Source organism: Pediculus humanus, genomic scaffold (genome assembly GCF_000006295.1).
Source record: "Pediculus humanus corporis 1103172108322 genomic scaffold, whole genome shotgun sequence".
NCBI lineage: Eukaryota > Metazoa > Arthropoda > Insecta > Psocodea > Pediculidae > Pediculus > Pediculus humanus.
The window spans coordinates 1,014,963-1,036,655 of NW_002987891.1; the positions used below are offsets into that span (position 1 = coordinate 1,014,963).

Sequence of the window (21,693 nt, forward strand, 5' to 3'; positions counted from 1 at the left end):
GATGATGATGATGATGATGATGATGATAATGATGATAATAACAAGACAATTTTTTAGAAAAAAAAAAAAACAAATTCTTCAAGTGTAAAAAAATGTTAAAATGGCGACAATTTTTTTTTTGGTTTTTTCGAATTTGACAAAATTTAATAAATAAAATATATTTTTGTGTGTGTTTAAATTTTAAAATATGGCGGATTATGTACAAAAAAAAAAAAAACCAAAAAATTAGACAATGTGGAAAACGTGATGGTGATAATAATAATAATAATATAAATAATAATAATAACAACAATAATAATAATAATAATAATAATAATAATAATAATAATAATAATAATAATAATAATGATGATGATAAATTATTATGAAGAGTACATATTTTATTTTCTTTTTGCCCTTTTGGAAAATGTTAAAAATTTAATTAAATTATTTATTTATTATATTAATGATTATTATTATTATTATTATTAAACTAATTATTTATTATTATTATTATTGTTAAACGTTAATTACAAAAAAATAGGAAAAAGGAAAAGTGTTAGGAAAAGTTTGAAACATTCACGTTTAAGTAAAAGAGAGAAAAGGAAAAAAAATGTGGATGTGAAATAGAATAAATTTATTTAATTAAATTAGTCAGAAAAAAATTATTATTTTTATTTTTTTTATTTTATTAAAATAAATAAATTTATTATATTTAAATCTTGCTGGCTCAAGGTTTGTGATAATAATAATAATAATAATTGAAATTGGAAAATTGGGAAATTTGGAAATGTTAGAAAGAAATTGAAAATTTAGTGTAAATTCGATGACTAATGTTTATCTTATGTAAAAAAAAAAAAAAAGTTTTAGAGTTATTTGACACCCACGCAAACGGTCGTGAAAATAAAACGGATTAAATTATTTTATTTAAATAAATAATTATAAATAAATAAATATAAATAAATAAATAAAAATAAATAAATAAATAAATTGTATTTTGAAATCGATTTTGAAATTATTATTTCGCTGGTTGAAGAATATTTATTATGTAAATAATAATAATAATAGTTAATTATTTTTTTAAATAAATAAATAAAAAATGTTATAATTAAAAAATTTTTTTGCTGTTGTAAATGTTTAAAAAAATTTATTTTTTAAAATTAAATTAAATGAGAAGAGAGAGAAAGAAAGAGAGAGAGGAAGAAAGAGAGATAGAGAGAGAGAGGAAGAGAGAGAGAGAGAGAGAGAGGAAGAGAGAGAGAGAGAGAGAGAAAAGAAAATTTTCTTTGTGATTTATAGCTTGAAAAATCAAAATTTTATTTATTTATTTATTAATAATAAAAATCCTTTTGAAAATAAATTATAAGATGATTGTTATTGTGGGAACATTTAAATGAGAAAGGGAGGTTTTTTAATAATTGCAGGAATATTTAATTAATTAATTAAAAGAAAAAGATTTTTGACGGTTTTTTTTTTGGTAATAATTTAATACTAAATATTTTTTGCGATTAATTTAAACAAAAACTTTTGTAAAAATATAAACAAAAAAAAATTTACAATAAAATAAAAATAATAATAATTTATTAATTATGTTTTATGTTTTGCAAATGACGGTTTATGAAAATTTTCTTTTTGTTTGTGTTTTCATAAAAAAAAAAAAATATATAAATTTGTGTATGGATCACAATTTATTATTATTATTATTATTATTTGTTTTTTAAATTTTCATTTTACATTAAAAAAGAAAAACCACACGTGTTAAGAATAACAAAAAAAATTTTTAACTTTAAGGTTTTAAGGTTTAAGGTTTCAAGAGGTAAGAAAAATTCATTTTTGTTGTTGTTGTTTTGATTTTCTTTTAAAAAGAAAATTTTTTTTAATTTGAATTTTCTTTTGTTATGATTTGCCCATTTTTTTTTTTCATTATTATTATTATTATTATTATTATTATTATTATTATTATTATTAAATCCAAAAAAAAAAAAAAAAAAAGAAAAAGAAAAAATTTTTTTGTGTTCTTATGTGTGGTTTTTGTTTTTTGTTTTTGTTTCATGGAAAATTATTATTATTATTATTATTATTATTATTATTATTATTATTATTATTATTATTATTAGAATAATGAGATTGATTCATTTACAATTAATTTAAATTTAAATTTAATTTATGGAAGGGTTTTTTGTTAATTTTAAAGAAAAAAATTATTATTATTATTATTTTAAACCCTTCTAAACAATGATTGATTTTTTCTTTAAATTTTTATTTATTTATTGAAAATTGATTTATTGATTTATTGATTATTGATTTATTGATTTATTTAATTGAAAGTGATTTGAATCAATCTTTTAATTTCAGATTGGAAGGGATATTTGGATTTTATAAGGGCTTAAGTCCAAATTTATCTCGGGTTTTACCTTCAACAATGATTACATTTGTGGTCTATGAAAATGTTTCACATTTCCTATTGGGATATAAAAAATGATTCATCTAAATTATATATATATAAAAATAATTATCGGATTAATTAAGGTATGATTTAAGGTATGAATCCTACTACTATTCCCAAAGAGATAAATAAATAAATAAATTTTTTAGTCGGTTTTTCCAATTAAGAATGATTTGTTTTGTTTTAAATCCTTATTTTTTAATCTGTGATTAAAATAATTTTTTTTTTTTTTTAAAAAGGAATTAAAAAGTTTGTTTGTTGTTTTCCAATTCTATATATTTTAAAATAAATTATTAAATTGTAGTTATAAATTATAAATAAATAAAGTTTTTAAAATGATGATGATTTTTTTTCCCTGGATCCTTCATATTGTTATTTAATGTTGACATTTTTTTTTTTTTTTTCAATGGAATTATGGAATAATAATAATTGATGAGAGTTTTTTAACGGTTTTTTTTTTTTTAAATAAATGGAATTCGTTATTTGGAATCCCCAAAAACGAAAAAAATTAACGTTAGTCATATTTTTAAAAGAATTGGGGTTGTTTTATAGGGGTGACTCATTTTAAAATTTTTTTTGTTACGCGTTACGGGGAATAAAATCAGTTTTTTACGGTAGTGCCAACTTACGAAAAGAAAAACGTTACGTATATGTGGGAATAAAATGATTTATTACGGACGATCGTAGGACGAGTTAACGTTTTATTTTTATTTAAATGCGAATGAAAAGAAATGATTTGATAATTTTTAAAGGTTTAATTAAAGTATTTGATATTAAAAAATTACGACGACATTTTTTTTTTCCCCCGCGTAAGGTGGCAAAATTGATAGATATGTATATATGTGCTGTTGTTAATAAACAAAAATGGTTGATGGTTCGCGTTTAGTACGGCAAATAATTCAAAGACTAAGCGTTTTTTTTTTTTTCACGTTTGATTTTTATTTAATTTAAATTATTTTGAAATCAAATAACATTTTTTTTAATTAAAAATCGCGTTTTGATTTATAATTATTTAAAAAAATTAAATAAAATGAGTTTTTTTAGAAATATAATGACAGTATGTAGTGTTTTGATTTTGTTTATATGTGCAATCACCTGTCGCGGCGAATGTTAAACTTGATTTTTTTTTTTTTTTTGTTTTCCAACACTCGTTGATTCGTTGAAAATTTTTTTTTTTATTTTCGAAGTAAAAAAAAAAAAAATACGGTAAGTAAAATAAACGTGTTAAATTATTTAAATGTTGAACGTATTATTTTTTTTTTTGTCGAAAAAGTTATCATCGATTTACCAGGTCTTGAGTGAGCAATAACAATGAGTGACCTTGAAACTAACCGAACACATCCCCCCTCACCTAGGTCATGGTCAATCTTGAAACAAAATTTTTCGTTATTTTCATAAAACAACTTCTGTTTAGTATTTCTTTTTTTAAATTTGCGAATTTTTAAAAGAAAAATAATAAGGGATAAAATGATATTTTAGATTTTCTTATGTTTTTCCACGTAATAAACGAAATCAATGTGCGTTAGCCATTATTATTCTCGCTTCACAAAGCGCATTCTCGTTTTATGTTCAATCATATCCAAACATATTTTTTTTGGCAATGTTTTTAAAATTATGTTTTTAATATGTTTTTTTAAACTTTTCCATAATTATGTTATGTATTCATGATCACTCTTTGTTAATGTTGCTAAACAGTTTACTATAAAAATTATGTTGTAAAGTTTTAACTCTCGAATGAGGCATAAAATATTGTGATTCGAGTAAAAAATTGAAAATGTAATTTATACAGCAGACATGAAGCTTTTTTTTCCCCCTTTGTAATTCTAAATCTTGATTTTATTTCATTTTACTTAGAGTCATACTTCAAAAAACATTATATGGAGTCTTATCTTGAAAAAAGAGTGAAACCAACAGGAAGTTAGATACTTAAAAAATTTTTTAATGTTTCTAATTCTTATAATATTCAATTTTTTATCTACAATTTTTTTTTTTTTTTTTTTTTTTTTTACTTTCGAATTAAATGAATTTGAAAATATCAGTTGTTCTCGTCTAATCAACATAATTTTTATCATAAAGCCACTTTTTTTTTTTAATTTACTACTTTTCGAGTCAGTCGAGTATAATATAAAATTATTTAGTTTTTATTAGTTTTTAATTTTTATTTGTAACAGTTTTACAAATTTTACTTTTTAAAAATTAGCAGCCTGATGTTATATTTTCTTTTAATTAAAATTAATGATCCGTTTTTAACGCCAAGCGTTAAATCCCCTCTTTATTAAAAAGTTTAGTGGATTAATTGTGTAATAAATGAAAAAACTTTTTTTATTTAAAAATTTATTACATATATTATTAACAAATAATGAACAAATTAAAATTTTTTTATAACAAATTTGTTTTCATCACTGATTTTTATCATATATATTTTTTTAATACATTGATATATACATGCATATTATTATTATTATTATTATTATTATTACATTAATTCATGTGCAGCTTTTAATTAACGATATTTAAGAGTGAAAAACTTTTTTTTTTTTTTTTTTTGTTCATTATTCGACTGGTTTGATAGTTACAAATCGTGAAATGATAAATGCTACAATTACTGTGCCGACAACGAAGCAAAATGCAAAAATATACCAAGTTTCCTCGTCGAAAATATCAGTAAATGCAGGCACTTGACTATACAATGAATCGATAACTTTAAGATTATACCCTTCTTTTTTGGCCATTATTTTTTTTTATTAATTTTTTTATTCTGTTTTGTCGCAATACTACTACCACTGTCAACAGGTTCTTCCACGGGTGATAATGGAGTTATGTGAGTGTTGATCAATCTTAATATTTCCAACGATTTTAAATTGGCGCATTTGAAAATAAAAGTTTGACCATTTGTTAAATCGAATGTTATAGTTTGCTCCGATCTATCCGTTAATATTTCTGTTTTAATTTGTAATTTTGGATTCGATTCTTGAACTTCTTTTTTATGTATAAAGTTACTAAAATCCCTAAAAAAAAAAAAAAAAAAAAATTTACAACAATAAAAGGTATTAAATTAAATCTTTTTCTTATTATTATTTCCAGACATGGCAGCTTCTTGCACAGAAATACATCCAATGCTAAGAGAAAATGTTTCCATGCTTGGAAAAGTTTACGGTTGTGGGCAATGTAGTGGTAAGCTTTAACAATTTTAATAATTTTTACAAAAAAAAAAAAAAAAAAAAAAAAAAGAAAAATATTTACATACAATGTCTATGCTATACATATTGGGATTTAATTATAAATAATTTTTAATTTTAAACTTATGTATGTATTAATAATAATGAAAAATTTTCTTAAATAATGTTTTATTAACGAATATATTCAGTACTTGCGACTCATTAACCTAAAACGTACCTCTAATTATAATAATTTATAAAAAAAAATTTCTTTAAGCTTTTCATACAAGAGGTTATTTTAAAAATAGATTTCAAAATCAATATTTTATAATCGTATGATATTTATTTCGGCAAGGCAAAAGCAATTAATTATTATGGTAAGCATGCGTAAATACGACTTTTTTTTTTTTTTTTCTCTTTACTCACCTGATTTCTTTAACATCTTTTCTAAACGGATCAAATTTAATTAATAATCTCTTGACTATTTTCAAATTGAAACCATCGATTTCTTTTTTAACAATCTGATAGAATTTTAATGGCGGTTTATAAATTGCATCCCGAACCAAAGCCATATTTGAATCACAGTACGGCCGCCATTTTGTATTTCTTTTGTAATATCTTTGAGAATTCAACGATCAAAGCATGCGCTTCAACACGTAAAATTAAATTTTTTTTTTTTTTTTTGGAGATTTTTAAAAATATTTTTTTTTTTTTACGATTGATGGCAAAATAAATTATTTGATAAAGTATTAAAAAAAATTCCCCCCCCCTTCCCCCTCGACAAAAAAAAAAAAGTTTTTTTTAAAAATTTATCAGTTGATTTGAAGTTAATTAAACCTCTTTGAATTTATAATTCAATTTATTATTTTAAATTCATTCATTGATTCGAATGCTACACAAAAAAAGTAACAATAATTGCGATATGAGAGAGCTTGAAAAAATTGAACAAAGTAAAAAATTTTTGAATTTGTGGTTATCAAAATCGGATACGGTGGTCCATTTCCTGTGAATATAATTCCGCCATTTTTTTTTGTAGGACGACGTCACAATAATGAAGTCGCCATATTTGTGGGCTTAGTTCAATGTCGATGGGAGTATTTCTCCCAAACTTTTATGTTTTTTGTGCCTTTTCTAGTTTTTTTTAAATATAGTTTTTTAAATTAATTAATAATAAATGTACCCAGTAGGACAAGGTAAATAATTTATCGTCGATGGCGTTTACCCCTTTTTTTTTTATTTTGGCGGAAATTGTCGTTTGGCTCTCGGTCTTATTTTCACGCGTCTGCTCTCGAGGTCAACTGCTTTGTTTGTTGAAAAATATGACTGCTTTTTCAGTGTCTTAATGTTTAGATAATGTTGGGTAAATTGCTGAAATGTTAATTTTCTAATTTTGCTGTCAAATGAATCCATGTTTTCGCATTAACATCATTGTCGATGAGTATATGTATATTTTTGAGTTGGGTCATTGACCCTGCAAAAATCGAATTTCATTTTACATTTTTTTTTTACTTTCTGGAAACACATTTCGGATTTCTTCCAGTGTTCCAAAAAAAAAAATTTATTAGCTATTTTATTAGATGTGTAGAAAATTAAAATTATTAACATTTTGTCGTTTTCAATTTGTATTTTTATGTAGTGATAACATTTAGATTCTTGCGAAAATGAGGTAACGAACCTCGTTCACATCCCCTTGTAAAGTGTCTTTGTTTTTGTGATGATAATTTTATTCATCTTTCATGTATCAAAAGATTCTATAAATTATTATTTTTCTTTTTTTTTTTTTTTTGTCTATTTAATTGAGAATATTGTTACTAAAATCTTATAGTAAACACTGCTGTCTCTTATCTTTTGATAAAAATCATATTATTTTTTACACAATATTACCCGATATTATTTTTGGCATTGAGGTTTTATACTTTGTCAGTTATAAATGAATATTTTATTTTGCAAGTAAAATCTCTGGTTATTTTTTTTTTTTTTTTTTTTTTTTAGCCCCACCGCCTGGACCTCCTGGTCCTGGACCAGTAGGACCTCCTGGGGCTGTTGGTGGTCCTGGAGGTATGGTCATGACTTCAACGGGGGGATCACTGCTCCCCTCTTCTCCTCCAGAATTGCCAAGTAAGTTGACAACATATTTTTTTTTAAGCATGCATTTTTATTACTTTATTTCAAATAACACTATGCAGTTAATGATAAAAAATTAAAAAAAAATTTTTCTCAAACAGTGTTTTGCTGTCCGAGGAGACCAAGTTTAGGTAGAGAAGGTAGACCGATAGCACTTCGCGCAAATCATTTTCAGATCTCAATGCCCCGTGGGTACGTTCATCATTACGACATTAACATTCAACCAGATAAATGTCCGAGAAAAGTAAATAGAGAAATTATTGAAACCATGGTACATGCTTATTCGAAAATTTTTGGTTCTTTAAAACCGGTTTTCGATGGAAGGCAAAATTTATACACAAGGGATCCTCTCCCGATTGGAAATGATAGGGTCGAATTAGAAGTAAGTAATCATGTGTTAATTTTTTGTTTTGTTGTCGATTTCATTCATCCTTATGATGTATATTTTTTTCTTTTTAGGTAACACTTCCGGGTGAAGGAAAAGATAGAGTTTTTCGGGTAACAATTAAATGGGTGGCACAAGTTTCATTATTCGCACTGGAAGAGGCACTGGAAGGTCGTACGAGGCAAATACCCTTTGATACGATTTTGGTGAGTTTTTACAACTAAAAAAAAAAAAAATTTACTTTGTATACAAAAGTCTTGGGTTAAATCTTAAAAAAAACATTTTATTGTTTTTTTTTTTTTTTGTGTCAGGCCTTAGATGTTGTTATGCGTCATTTACCGAGTATGACATACACTCCTGTAGGTCGTAGTTTTTTCTCTAGTCCCGATGGATATTATCATCCTTTGGGAGGTGGAAGAGAAGTGTGGTTTGGTTTTCATCAAAGCGTACGGCCCTCGCAGTGGAAAATGATGTTGAACATTGATGGTATTTTTTTTTTTTTTAACTAGTTTTTTCCTTTTATTTGAATTTTAAGCATGACTTAATTTTAAAAAACTTACAGTTTCGGCCACTGCGTTTTACAAGGCTCAACCGGTGATTGACTTTATGTGTGAAGTTTTGGATATACGAGAGATTAACGAACAACGAAAAACTCTCACGGATTCGCAAAGAGTTAAATTTACGAAAGAAATAAAAGGACTTAAAATAGAAATAACGCATTGCGGTACAATGAGGAGGAAATACAGAGTGTGTAATGTAACTAGGAGGCCAGCTCACATGCAAAGGTATGTATGTGTGAAAAATATCGGTGGTCAAATAATGACGAAAATATTTAAATATAAAACATTTAACCGTTTTTTTTGTTGTTTTTTTTAAAGTTTTCCATTGCAATTGGAAAATGGTCAAACGGTAGAGTGTACTGTTGCAAAATACTTTTTAGACAAATACAAAATGAAATTAAAGTATGCCCACTTACCTTGTCTTCAAGTTGGTCAAGAGCATAAGCATACATATCTTCCTTTAGAAGTTTGCAATATTGTAGCTGGACAAAGGTAACGATTGGTGAATGTAGCTTACACGTGTATGAAATTTGTATGTAAACTTACGAAATCCTCTAAAAAATTTCAGGTGTATAAAAAAATTGACTGACATGCAAACAAGCACGATGATAAAAGCGACAGCGAGATCTGCTCCCGATCGAGAAAAAGAAATCAATAGTTTAGTTAGACGAGCTGATTTTAATAACGACGCATACGTTCAGGTACGTGGTAATGTTCATCCGTACGCGAAAATTGGTGTTTTGTACAAAAAATTAAAATGAACGCCCTTAAACCGAAATAGGAATTTGGCCTAACGATATCAAACAACATGATGGAAGTTAGAGGGAGAGTTTTACCACCTCCGAAATTGCAATACGGTGGAAGATCGTCTCTTTTAAGCAGCGACGAATTTGCTATTAGAAATTCTTTTCATGCCAAACAACAAGCAATGCCGATCGGCGGCGTTTGGGACATGAGAGGGAAACAATTTTTCTCAGGGATAGAAATCCGCGTTTGGGCCATTGCTTGTTTCGCACCGCAAAGAACTGTTAAAGACGATGCAGTAAGGTGATTATCATCAAGTGAATTTTGTTTTGTTTTACTACTAGCAAATCTTTTTCAATTCCTAAAATTATAATTTCAGGGCTTTTATTCAACAACTTCAAAGAATTTCAAACGACGCTGGAATGCCGATTGTTGGACAACCATGCTTTTGTAAATATGCCACGGGCCCCGATCAAGTCGAACCCATGTTCCGGTACCTGAAATCTAGTTTTCACGCTTTACAATTAGTTGTTGTCGTATTGCCGGGAAAAACTCCCGTGTATGGTAAGCATTTATGACTCGAACTTTTTTCTTTTTTTTTTTTTTTTTTATTAGTTAATAAAATTAACCGATGTTTATTTCATTAATATTTTTTAGCTGAAGTCAAACGCGTCGGCGATACATTACTAGGAATGGCAACTCAATGTGTTCAAGCGAAAAATGTTATAAAAACCTCTCCGCAAACTCTGTCGAATTTATGTTTAAAAATAAACGTTAAATTGGGCGGTATTAATTCGATACTTGTACCTAGCATTAGACCAAAGGTAGTTTTTTTTTTTTTTTTTTTTTCCCTCGTTTTTACACGTGAAAGAAATGTTAATAATAATAATAATAATGTGGTTTTTATATTTTTCCAGGTGTTCAACGAACCGGTAATATTTTTAGGAGCAGACGTAACTCATCCACCTGCTGGTGATAATAAAAAACCTTCCATTGCTGCCGTCGTGGGATCGATGGATGGTCATCCCAGTCGTTATGCAGCTACCGTGAGGTAAGGAATTTCATTTTTTTTCCCGGAAAATTACGATTCGAGGGAAATGAAAGACGTTTGAAAAATTAAATAAATTTTCGGCTCAAGAACATCATTCATTTTTTTCAGCTTGACACAACTTGTTCGTATATATGTTTGGCTCGCGCTGGTAATGACCTGCCAAAAAAAAAAAAAAAAAAAAAAAATTTGGGGTTTTCCCAAAAAAATTACCTATCCTCGAATATATGTTTCCTTGCTAAATGACCATTTTCCAATACGTGTAATACTGAAGATCAGCTAATCCGTATGTTATATTCCCTCCTTCCTTTAAAAAAAAAAAATAATGATAATAATAATAATAATTTTTTTAAATTATGGTTTGTGTCAACTAATACAAGAGGTTAAAATTTTTTTTTTGAAAGAGATTCAAAACTCATGAAAATTAGTTTTTAAACGGCAAAAATTTATTTGTTTTAGAGTTCAACAGCACAGGCAAGAAATAATACAGGAACTCAGTTCGATGGTGAGAGAGCTTTTGTTAATGTTTTACAAATCTACGGGAGGTTATAAACCTCATAGGATCATCATGTATCGTGACGGTGTGTCGGAAGGACAATTTTTACACGTGGGTTATCCGTGTTTTTTTTAATAAACGTAAATTTTTTCTCGGTTACGAAAGGTTTTTAAAGTGCAAGATCATTTTTCAGTTCTTCAACACGAATTGACGGCCGTTAGAGAAGCTTGCATTCAATTGGAAGGAGATTACAAACCCGGTATAACTTTTATCGTTGTGCAAAAAAGACATCACACGAGATTGTTTTGCGCCGACAAGAAGGAACAATCGGGTAAAAGTGGAAATATACCGGCTGGAACGACGGTTGACGTCGGAATCACGCATCCGACGGAATTTGATTTTTATTTATGCAGTCACCAAGGAATTCAGGTACGCGACAGTAAAAGTTTTAAAATTATAATAATAATAATAATGATGATGATTCTAATATTAATGGGGGAAAAAAAAAATTTATTTATTTATTTTTTTTTTTTTCCCCTTCGCAGGGAACATCCAGACCGAGTCACTATCACGTTTTGTGGGACGATAATCGTTTCGATTCGGATGAACTTCAATGTTTGACTTATCAATTGTGTCATACCTACGTGAGATGCACGAGGTCCGTGTCCATACCTGCTCCTGCCTATTACGCTCATCTTGTTGCATTCCGTGCGAGGTATCACCTGGTGGAAAAAGAACATGACAGGTATTGAATGGGAAAACGTTATGTTTGATGTCGGTCTGTGTGTATTCACGTGTGTGTAATTTTTTTTTTTTTTTTTTTGGAATTGTAGCGCCGAAGGTTCGCATCAGAGTAGTTGTTCGGAAGACAGAACGCCGGGAGCCATGGCCAGAGCAATAACAGTTCATCCGGAAACGAAGAAAGTCATGTATTTCGCATAGAAAGGTTTTCTTCATTCATCGTTAAGTAACGTTCGCGTGATTGTAAAAAAAAAGGTTTTTCTTCGTGAGAAAAAGGAAAATTTATTCTGCTGCTGCTGCATTGGTTTGGGCATACCTGAAAAAAAGAAGGAACGAATCGTCTTATTATTTGGCTCAAATTTTCATTTATGACGTCATATATATATATATATATATATATATATTCACGTAGGACAATCTTTACTAATTCTAAGACATGCTGCTCTGTAAACCTTTTTATTTACTTTTAAAAAAAAGAAAAGAAAAGTGCAGCAAATGTTTTTTTTTTTGGTGAGTGACCACCGAGAGGGAATATAATAAATAATAATAATAATAATAATATTATTATTATGTACACAATGTAATTTATAAGTATTGTCGTAGTTTAAATGTGTTGTAAAGTTCTTCAGACAGGGGTAGAGAATAGAAGTTTTGTTTTTTAAAAAAAAAAAAAAAAAGCCGCATATATGTTATTATCGAAAAGGATTTAAATTTGTATTAAAATGTAAGATGAGAAAGAAGTAAAAAAAAAAAAATTTTTAATGTTAATAATCTCTAAAAACTAAAAAGAAGAAGAAGAAGAGAAAAAAAAAAAACTAAATTTTCTTCTATGCATTTTTATTATTATTATTATTATTATTATTATTATTATTATTTATTCATTCGATGAAAAGGTCGGGTTGATTGTTTTAAATGATGACTATCATATAATTTTATTTTTAAAAAAAAAATTATTATTATTATTATTATTTTATTTAAAAAAATTTTTTTTTTTTGGACGATGCTTTTAATAAAATTAATGATAATGATAATAATAATAGTAGGTAGTAATGGAAAAAGGGTAGTTTCACGTTCAAAGGGGAAAGTTATGTATGTATGTATGTACGTATACTTATGTATACTTATGTATTATGTGTATTTATTTCACTAATTATGTGTGTGTAGTTGTAATATGATGTATCGATGTGTGTAAGATTTGAATGTATTTTTTTTTTTCTTCTCCCCTCCCCTCGGATTTCCCCCCCCCCCCCCCGTATGATGAATCAATCGATGAATGGCTATAATTGAAAATCAATAATTTTTTTTAAATAATTTTTCTACAATGCATTGTAAACGTGGAAGAAGAAGAAGAAAAAGTACAACTTAAATTTTTTTTTTTTTTTTTTTTTTCATTTATATTTATATATTTTAATTTTATTAAGTAATAATAATAATAATAATTATTATTATTTTAGTAGTAAAAAGAGGGATAGATGATGATGATGATGATGATGATAATTTTGTTAGATGATTATGGTGCAGCTTAGATAATTAAATTATTTCATTCAAACCCACACGCGCCCGCCCACCCACGCATTATCACGAAAGGGGAGAAAATTAATAAATTAAAAAATTAAGGACCAAGCATAAAAATTTTTTATGTAACATATAAATCGTTTGTTATGTTTATCGTTTTTTTTTTTTTTTTTTTTTTTTTTGATATTACAGTATTACAGTAAAGCAGAAGAAAAATAAATAATGATAATAATAATAATAATAATTATTATTATTTCTTCCTCTCGGAATTATTATTATTATTATCGCAGTTGGAAAAAAATTTTTGTATTGTTCATAATTGTAAACAATAAAAAAAATTTCTTGTTCACGTTCTAAAATGTGTTAAAAAGGTCGAGAAATTTATTAAAATAATAATAATAATAATAATAATAATAATAATAATAATTTTTTATTTAATAGCTTTAAAATAATAAACAAATAAATAAAATAAATAAATAAAATTAAAATTATGTAATTTTTTTTTTTTTTTTTTATGTTAACAAAAAATTTTATTAATTTTTTTAAAATGAATTATTATTATCATTATTATCAATATTATTATCAACTTTATTTCGATTATTATTTTATTTATTTATTTATGTATTTTTTATTTATTAATTTTTTTATTATTATTATTATTTTTTTTTTTTTCTGGACAATCAGAGAGAGAAAGAGAGAGGGGAAGAAAATTTATTTTATATCGTGTAAAAAACCTGTAATTTAATTTTTTAATTTTTTCTTTTTTTATTACAATAATTAATATTATTATTATTATTATTATTATTATTATTATTATTATTCACGATTGTAATTTATGACATAATAACAAAAATTATCATTATCTTATTAAAAAAAAAAAAACATCATTTTATTCATTTCACATTTATTATTTATATATATATATATTACGTAAAAGTAAACAAAAAAAAATTTAAAAAAAAAAAAAATAAAATAATAATGATAATAATAATAATAGTAATAATGCGACCGTGTTTTGAATATTATTATTATTATTATTATTATTATCGCTATTATCGTATATGGGATATTCATGTTGAAATCATTTGTTTTTTTAATGAGAGAATTTCTTTTTTTTTGTTTTTTTTTTTGTTTTTTTTTTTTTTGTAAAGATCCTCTTGAAAAAATAAACGATTAACTGCCAAAAGGGAGAGTCATATTGAATTAAACACAAACAATTAATGTATAATATAAATATATATATATATATATATATATATATATATATATAATAATAATAATAATAATGATGATGATGATGATGATGACTATAATTGATATGCATTATATTAAAATTAAGGTAAATTTAAATAAATAAGAAAAATTAATGATGATAACAATAATAATAATTTTGTTTTTTTATTAATAAGCGCTCTTTCTCTATTTTTTCTTTTAAATTTTATGTTATAATGTTTTATTATTATTATCATTATTATTATTATTATTATTATTATTTTGTGCGTGTGTGTAAATGAAAGAGCTTTTAATGTTATACTAATTATTATTATTATTATTATTATTATTAGATTTTTTTTTTCTTTTTTTCTCATTGATTTATGAAATTTTTTTTTTTTTAAATATAAACTTTGATGGGGATGATGATGATGATGATGATGATGATGGTTATAATAATAATAATATTGGGGATGTTTGACAAAAAACAAAAACCAGGAGGGAGGGAGGAGGGGGTGGTGGTAGGTTAATTAACGGCTAATTTAATTGTCATTAATTAATTTGTGTACATGTTTAACTTATCGACAAAAAACACTGCCTAATTATCTGATTGTAAATTTCTTTCTTTTCTTTTTTTTTTTTTTTTTTTTTTTGCTCGACGAACGCACGGACTGAAAATATAAAAAAATGTCTCATTATTATCATTATCATTATTATTATTATTATTATTAATTATTTGTCAATATGTGTAACGTGTATAACGGTCAGAAATTGTTTTTTTTAAATATAAAATGACATGTTTCAATAATCACGTGCTTTATTAAAAGAAAATTCATTTATTATTATTATTAATAATAATAATAGTTGTTAAATCGAATGTAAATATTATAAACAAAATAATAATAATAATGATGATGATGATGATGATAAAGCTTTTAAGGGTAAAAAATAAATTAATAAAAATAAATTATTTGTTTGTAAATTTTTTTTTTATTTATTTTGTGCACGTGTATTGATTATTATTATTATTATTATTATCATTTTTAATAATTTAGATCTATTGTAAAAAAAATCTGGTAATTTTCAAATTAAATCGTTGAGCAAAATTTTTATTATATTATAAAAAAAAAATGGAGTAAGGATAAACATGGAAAACTATTAAGTGATGTCAAAAAGTACCTTGAAATGTTTATTAACTTATTTTTTAATAACTATTAACGTCGTTACCATATAGCTTTATTATTTCATTGAGTCGGGGGGGGAGGGGGGAGTGAGGAAGGAAACCTACCAATAAATCCTACCTAAAAACCTGGAAACGAATCCTGTCATTGTTTAAAAAAAAAAAAAAATTTCATAATAAATTAATGAGAAAAAAAACAAAACAAAATTATTATTATTATTATTATTATTATAATTTTATGTTAAGATTTTTTTTTTTTTTTTAATTATTGATTATTGATTTTTTTAATTATTATTACTATTATTAATAATGATTAATTTTGAAATAAATTTATTAAAATTAAATTAATAATAATAATAATAATAACTAGGGTTATTTATTTAAGATATTAATGATGACGATGATGATGATGATGATAATAATTAAAATAATAATAATAATAAACGTGTAATGGATTTGTTGATGATAAATAAATGTAGATATAAATTGCAAGTTTTAAATTGTTAGATATAATAATAATGATGATAATTGAAATAATAATAATAATAAATTAAGCTTCTTCCATTTTTAGTTTTTTTTTTATTTGTTTATTTCAATAAAAAATTATCCGAAAAAAAAAACGTTTGAAATTTATATATATATATATATATATATGTAAAATGTCCATTGTAAAGGATTTTACCTAGAAAATGAAATAATACATAACAAAACTTCCGAAATTATTACGTATTTATTTAAAAATTTTATATTTTATGAATTTTACATTATTAAACATTTAATAATTTAGTTTTTCTAAACGAAACAAAAAGAAAGTAATTCCGCGAAACCGCCAAATGTGAAAGTTTTGTTCAATCGTCCATTTTGTTTTTCCTTTGATAAAAAGGAAACAGGAAACAAGTGATCCGCCATTTTGTTATTGAAGTGTTAAGAAGTTTTTTTGGAATTCAATATGAGGTAATATAATTATATTTTTCATCGTTAATACTGAAAATTGTTTGTATTTACGAATGAATCGAATTCCGAATTTTAAGCTAAATATTAACATATTAAGTTTTAATATTTATTTAATAAAATTTATTTATTATTGAGAAAATTTGTGCAACCACGTTGAATTCACGTATGGTAGTGTGTTCATGCTAGATTACAATTATACTTTTTTAATAATTTATTTCGATTTGAAAAAATTAAATAATTATATTTTTATAAATTTTTACGACCAATTTCATTATGTTCATTTTATTTTGTAATCTTTTTTTTTATTTTTCAAAATAAAGGTTTTTAACTGTTGTTGCACCCGTAAATACCTTCCATTATTTTAAAATTATCACAATGGAAGATTACATTATATTACTGTTAATAAACTCTTAAAATTATGTCAAGTCATTTATATTTATTGAAAAAAAAAAAAAAATTATTAGGGGATAAATTTAAATAATTATTTATTTTATTTTTTTATTACAGTAGTTCCTTAAAACTTCAAAAGAGGCTAGCAGCCTCTGTTATGAGATGTGGTAAGAAAAAAGTTTGGCTTGATCCTAACGAAGTCAATGAAATTGCAAATACAAATTCTAGACAAAACATCAGAAAATTAATTAAGGATGGTTTGATTATAAAAAAACCTGTCGCTGTTCACTCTAGAGCAAGAGTAAGACAGTTTACCGAAGCTAGGAGGAAAGGAAGACATTGTGGTTTTGGTAAAAGAAAAGGTACAGCTAATGCCAGAACTCCTAGAAAGGTATGGGCTTGCATTTTTTTTACTTTTTCTAAATTTTATTTGGTTTTGTTAATTAATTATAATTATCATTAATGTTGTGTAGACTCTTTGGATGAACAGAATGAGAGTACTTCGTCGCCTTTTGAAAAAATATCGTGAAGCAAAAAAAATTGATAGACATCTCTACCATCAATTATATATGAAAGCCAAGGGTAACGTTTTCAAGAATAAAAGAGTTTTAATGGAGTTTATTCATAAGAAAAAAGCAGAAAAAGCTAGGAGTAAAATGCTTAGCGACCAAGCAGAAGCTCGAAGAAACAAAGTCAAGCAAGCAAAGAAACGACGTGAAGAGAGAATTTTACAAAAGAAGCAAGAACAATTACTTCTTTTCCAAAAGGAAGATGAATTAGCTGCTGCAAAATCTAAATAAATTTTATTATGGATATATTAGACAGTATTGTAGTTGAATTTTTTTTTATAAAATAATCCTTGTTCAATTTCAATCCGTATACTAAATTCCTTAAACATAAAAGAGAAAAATGTTTTTATTTTGGTATTTAATTATATTATTTTGCCGCAGTACGCAATTAATCCCTAAAATGAATTTCCTTAATACAAATTTACTCATTTTTAATCTCCCAAAAAGGTGTTAAAAAATTTTATAATGTACTTTGGGTTGACCGAAAGTAAGCGTCTTGAGTCAAAGGAAAATAATCCATTTTCGTTAAAGTTTTGTTGTCAGTACTGTAAACGAGATAAGTTTGGCCACGTTTTTGTTGACATGTACGCTTAAGGAACAAATTATTGTTACCTAATAATTTTAAATACTTTTAATTTCTTGCATTTAAAACATTAAAATGAAGGCTGGTATGTATTATATACAATATGAGTGCATGATCGGATATTATGCACAAAGGAATTTTATATTTTTGACAGTAGTATTAAACTTTCTCACCGGCTTATTTTAAAATTTTACTTTCATCCTTAAATTTTGCTAATTTTATGATAATTTTATTAATTCGATAAAGTAAAATTTACATTTAATAGAAAATTTCAAAAAAATGACCTTTTGTGATTACTTTGTAAAATTTACCTTTTATTCGGGAAAAATTCTGTCAAAAATCATTAAAAATTTCTTTTCTTTTTTTTTTTAGTGCTGTTATTTTTATTGGCAACTTGCCTCGGTTTTAGTAAATGTTTAAGTACATATTCATACTTTACTCCAGAAAATAAAAATCATGCTAAAACAATATTACTTCAAGCTGTGGATGCTAAAGACTTTGCTTCAGTACATTTTGGAATTTTAGGACTTAAATTATTGGGAGAAAGTATCCCTAAAAGCAATGAATTGTGTAAATTTTTTTTCGAAGCAGCAAATGCTCCTGTTTTAAATGCTGAAATTCAGTTTTATATAGCAACAACTTACAATGCATTGGGTAAATGTCCTCAGGCTTTGCCAGTAATGAAAATGGTCAAAGCTTTGAATTCAGTTATTGGTGAAAGCACAAATATGCAAGAATTGTATTATGCTGTAAATGCATTGAAAGCTTTAAATCAAAAACCTCAAGATGTTGCAAAGTTGATTAAAAGCATGCAAGCAATTTTGAAGAAAAATGATTCTCATGTGAATCTAGGATATTTATTTCACATTGCTTCTAATTTGGGTAGTGATGGAGCCTTTGCTTTTGAAAGAATCGAGGATGCAGTTGTTCAAGCTGATGAAGTCGATTCGAATTATTTACAATTTGAAGGTGGTTTAAGTATAACTGGTAAGTATCAAGTTTCTTTTTATTATAAAAAATTTTATGTTATATTAAAGAAACTAAATTATTAATTCTTGTTTTGTTATGTAGCTTTAATTGTTAGAGGTGCCTACAAACTATCATCAGTTGTTAATAAACCTGTACCATTGACAAAAAATCAAGTAGTTAAATTTGCTAATTACTTTTTGAGTAGAAAATCGGTTCAAACACCGAAAGGAGTTTGGAGTTTGTTAGAAGCTCTGCATATGCTGACTACAAATAATGTAGGTTTATTAACCAATTAATATCAATTTTTAATTATTTAAATTCTAATTTAAAAATGTTTTTAAAAAAATGCACATTTATTTAGCATTATCTTCCTGTTGCCGTTACTGTTTCTGGAAGTTCATCCGTCAGTAAAGAAAATTCTAAAATTACCATCAAAGTGAGTGATGTTTTAGGTAATCCTGTAAAACCATTAAGCGTGATTGCTGATTCTGCGACCAGAGTTTCCGATAATGTTTCCATATTTACAAAAAAAAAATTTGAACCTACTTCAGACAGGTAAAAATTTACCTACATTTTTCAAAATCAATCATTAACATTTACTTATTCTACAAAATTTATTTATTTTTGTTTCCCCCCTCCCTCCCCAGCACATTATTTACGTTAAATTTTATGGACGTTAAACCAGAGAGAGGAATGTATAAATTATCTGTGAGTGCAACGATGAAATCTCCAGATTCAAAAACGATTGAAAATATATCAGCGAATATTCCAGTTAAAGTATTATGTGCTGCTGAAATTGAATTTTTAGATGTTGGTACTGCCGATTCCGATCAAACAACCATGCCTAAATTAGAACGGTAATTTTAAAAAAAAAAAAACTATTTGTTTTGCTTAAATTAATTTTAAAAATTAAACTGAAAATTTTGGTTTTTTTTTTTTTTTTTTTTTTGTCAGAATTAAATTTCCAAATAAATTGTCGAAACAAATCGAAGTGGATGCTCAACAGAAAATAATAATGAAATTTAATATTAAGGATCAATCGACTAACAAACTCATATCAGTTCATCAAGTTTTTGTTCGATTTTACAATACGGCTAAAGATAAAAGTTTCATATTTGTTGCAGAACCTGATTCTAGTTTACAGTACAAATTTGATTTGGTAATTATAATAATAATAATAATAATAATATTAATTAGAAAACCAATCATGCAAACTTTTGTTTTCATTTGAATGTTCGAAAAAAAACAAAACTTTTAGGATATTGGTGCCAAAGCGGAAGATTTTGATCAAATATCAGGATTGTATGAGTTGGAACTTATCGTAGGAGATGCAGTCTTGTCCAATTCGTTCACTTGGAAACTTGGTTATGTCAAACTTAGTTTCACTGGAGAGCCAAAAGTAGATAAATCTTTGGATCCATACAAGCCTAAACCTGAAATCAAGGTATTTATGAATGAAATTAGGTTTTTTACAAAGTACTCCTAAAGTTTTGGGACATGCCTTAAGGGAAATGTTTGTTTTGATGCACTATTTTTTTTTTTTTTTTTTAAAGCATATTTTCAGGGAACCGGAAAAACGTCCTGCCAAATTCGTATCGAATTTATTCAGTGCACTCGTTTGTGCTCCCCTTCTTCTCCTGTTCATCCTGTGGGGAAGACTCAGAATAAACGTGTCGAATTTTCCGTTAACCCTAAGCGCATTGGGTTTTCATCTCGGTTTGGGAGCCATTTTTGGATTGTTTGGTTTATTTTGGCTCCAGTTAAACATGTTTCAAACTATGAAATACCTCATGGTTATAGGTTTAGTGACTTTCTTGTGTGGCAACAAACTATTACGAAGGCTCGCAAACGATAAAAAATTAGCTCATAAATAAATAAATAAATAGTAACAAATTATTTTAACAAAAAAATTATAATTCGAGATAGGAAGAAGAAAAAAAAAAGACTTTAATAATAAAAATAATAATACTTAATTAATTTAATTGATTTTTTTTTTTTTTTTTTTTTTTTTTTTTGCCCAAAAGAAAAGTCTAAAATTTTTTATGTGTTTTTGTCAAATAATTATCATTATCATTGTAATTTTTTTAACACTGAGATAAAAAGCAAAAAAAAAAAAAAAATTAATCAGAGTCGTTAAGTAGGTAAAGACGTTCTACAAAAAATAAATTTCCCTTTTTTTTTTTTTTTTATCTTTAATTTTTAAGTAGTTTATATAAAAAAATAATAATAATAATAACGTTGGAATACTTGACTTTCGATTGGTAAAAACTAAATTTACAATAATATTCATTCCTATAAAAATTTAATCATCGATAAAATGTATCTGGAACAATTTAATAATAATAATAATAATAATAAGTTGATGGAGTAATGCAATGGGGCATGCATATTGACATGGATGAGTTAAATGTTTTTTTAATGCATCATGACAATTCTGATGCATTTTCTCTCTTTTTTTTTTTTTTTTTTAATTTAAATGACTGTATTACGTTAATTAATATTTATTTATATTTTTTATTAATTAATAATGTTTTTTTTTTTTTAAATTAAATATTTTAAACTCTTAAAAAAAAAAAAAAATTGTTTAGAACAAGTCTGTGAAAATGGCAAAGGTGGGGCCTTCAGGTGATAAAATTCTAA

General features: G+C 25.5%; 5 protein-coding genes across 5 annotated transcripts in view; 4 read left to right on the plus strand and 1 right to left on the minus strand.

Annotated features, from left to right (window-relative positions):
* Positions 1 to 2,461, plus strand: part of Phum_PHUM617240 (folate carrier protein, putative) — a gene marked incomplete at both ends in the record, with an annotated part of 6,215 nt that extends 3,754 nt beyond the window's left edge. Inside the window, one exon of the mRNA XM_002433170.1 lies at positions 2,343 to 2,461. Coding sequence (XP_002433215.1) covers positions 2,343 to 2,461 — 119 coding nt within the window. The remainder of the gene's footprint in view (positions 1 to 2,342) is intronic.
* Positions 2,462 to 4,977: 2,516 nt separating this feature from the next.
* Positions 4,978 to 6,155, minus strand: Phum_PHUM617250 (mitochondrial 50S ribosomal protein L53, putative; the record flags this gene model as incomplete). Its single annotated transcript, XM_002433171.1, has 3 exons — positions 4,978 to 5,144; positions 5,207 to 5,424; positions 6,010 to 6,155. The coding sequence occupies 3 exons, from the start codon at positions 6,153 to 6,155 to the stop codon at positions 4,978 to 4,980; spliced, it is 531 nt and encodes a 176-aa protein (XP_002433216.1).
* Positions 6,156 to 7,244: 1,089 nt separating this feature from the next.
* Phum_PHUM617260 (eukaryotic translation initiation factor 2C, putative) lies at positions 7,245 to 11,882 on the plus strand (the record flags this gene model as incomplete). The annotated part of the gene is made up of 17 exons (XM_002433172.1): positions 7,245 to 7,249; positions 7,535 to 7,545; positions 7,576 to 7,701; positions 7,809 to 8,089; positions 8,167 to 8,298; positions 8,404 to 8,578; positions 8,655 to 8,877; positions 8,971 to 9,144; positions 9,221 to 9,353; positions 9,434 to 9,699; positions 9,776 to 9,960; positions 10,054 to 10,220; positions 10,314 to 10,447; positions 10,904 to 11,055; positions 11,134 to 11,369; positions 11,486 to 11,685; positions 11,774 to 11,882. The coding sequence occupies 17 exons, from the start codon at positions 7,245 to 7,247 to the stop codon at positions 11,880 to 11,882; spliced, it is 2,709 nt and encodes a 902-aa protein (XP_002433217.1).
* A 5,207-nt stretch (positions 11,883 to 17,089) lies between these two features.
* On the plus strand, positions 17,090 to 17,732 carry Phum_PHUM617270 (60S ribosomal protein L19, putative; the record flags this gene model as incomplete). The annotated part of the gene is made up of 2 exons (XM_002433173.1): positions 17,090 to 17,323; positions 17,406 to 17,732. 2 exons carry the CDS (start codon positions 17,090 to 17,092, stop codon positions 17,730 to 17,732), a joined length of 561 nt encoding a protein of 186 aa, XP_002433218.1.
* Positions 17,733 to 18,159: 427 nt separating this feature from the next.
* Positions 18,160 to 20,927, plus strand: Phum_PHUM617280 (Dolichyl-diphosphooligosaccharide--protein glycosyltransferase 63 kDa subunit precursor, putative; the record flags this gene model as incomplete). Its single annotated transcript, XM_002433174.1, has 8 exons — positions 18,160 to 18,169; positions 18,457 to 19,071; positions 19,156 to 19,328; positions 19,415 to 19,608; positions 19,767 to 19,910; positions 20,008 to 20,212; positions 20,312 to 20,497; positions 20,607 to 20,927. The coding sequence occupies 8 exons, from the start codon at positions 18,160 to 18,162 to the stop codon at positions 20,925 to 20,927; spliced, it is 1,848 nt and encodes a 615-aa protein (XP_002433219.1).
* Positions 20,928 to 21,693: the final 766 nt, after the last annotated feature.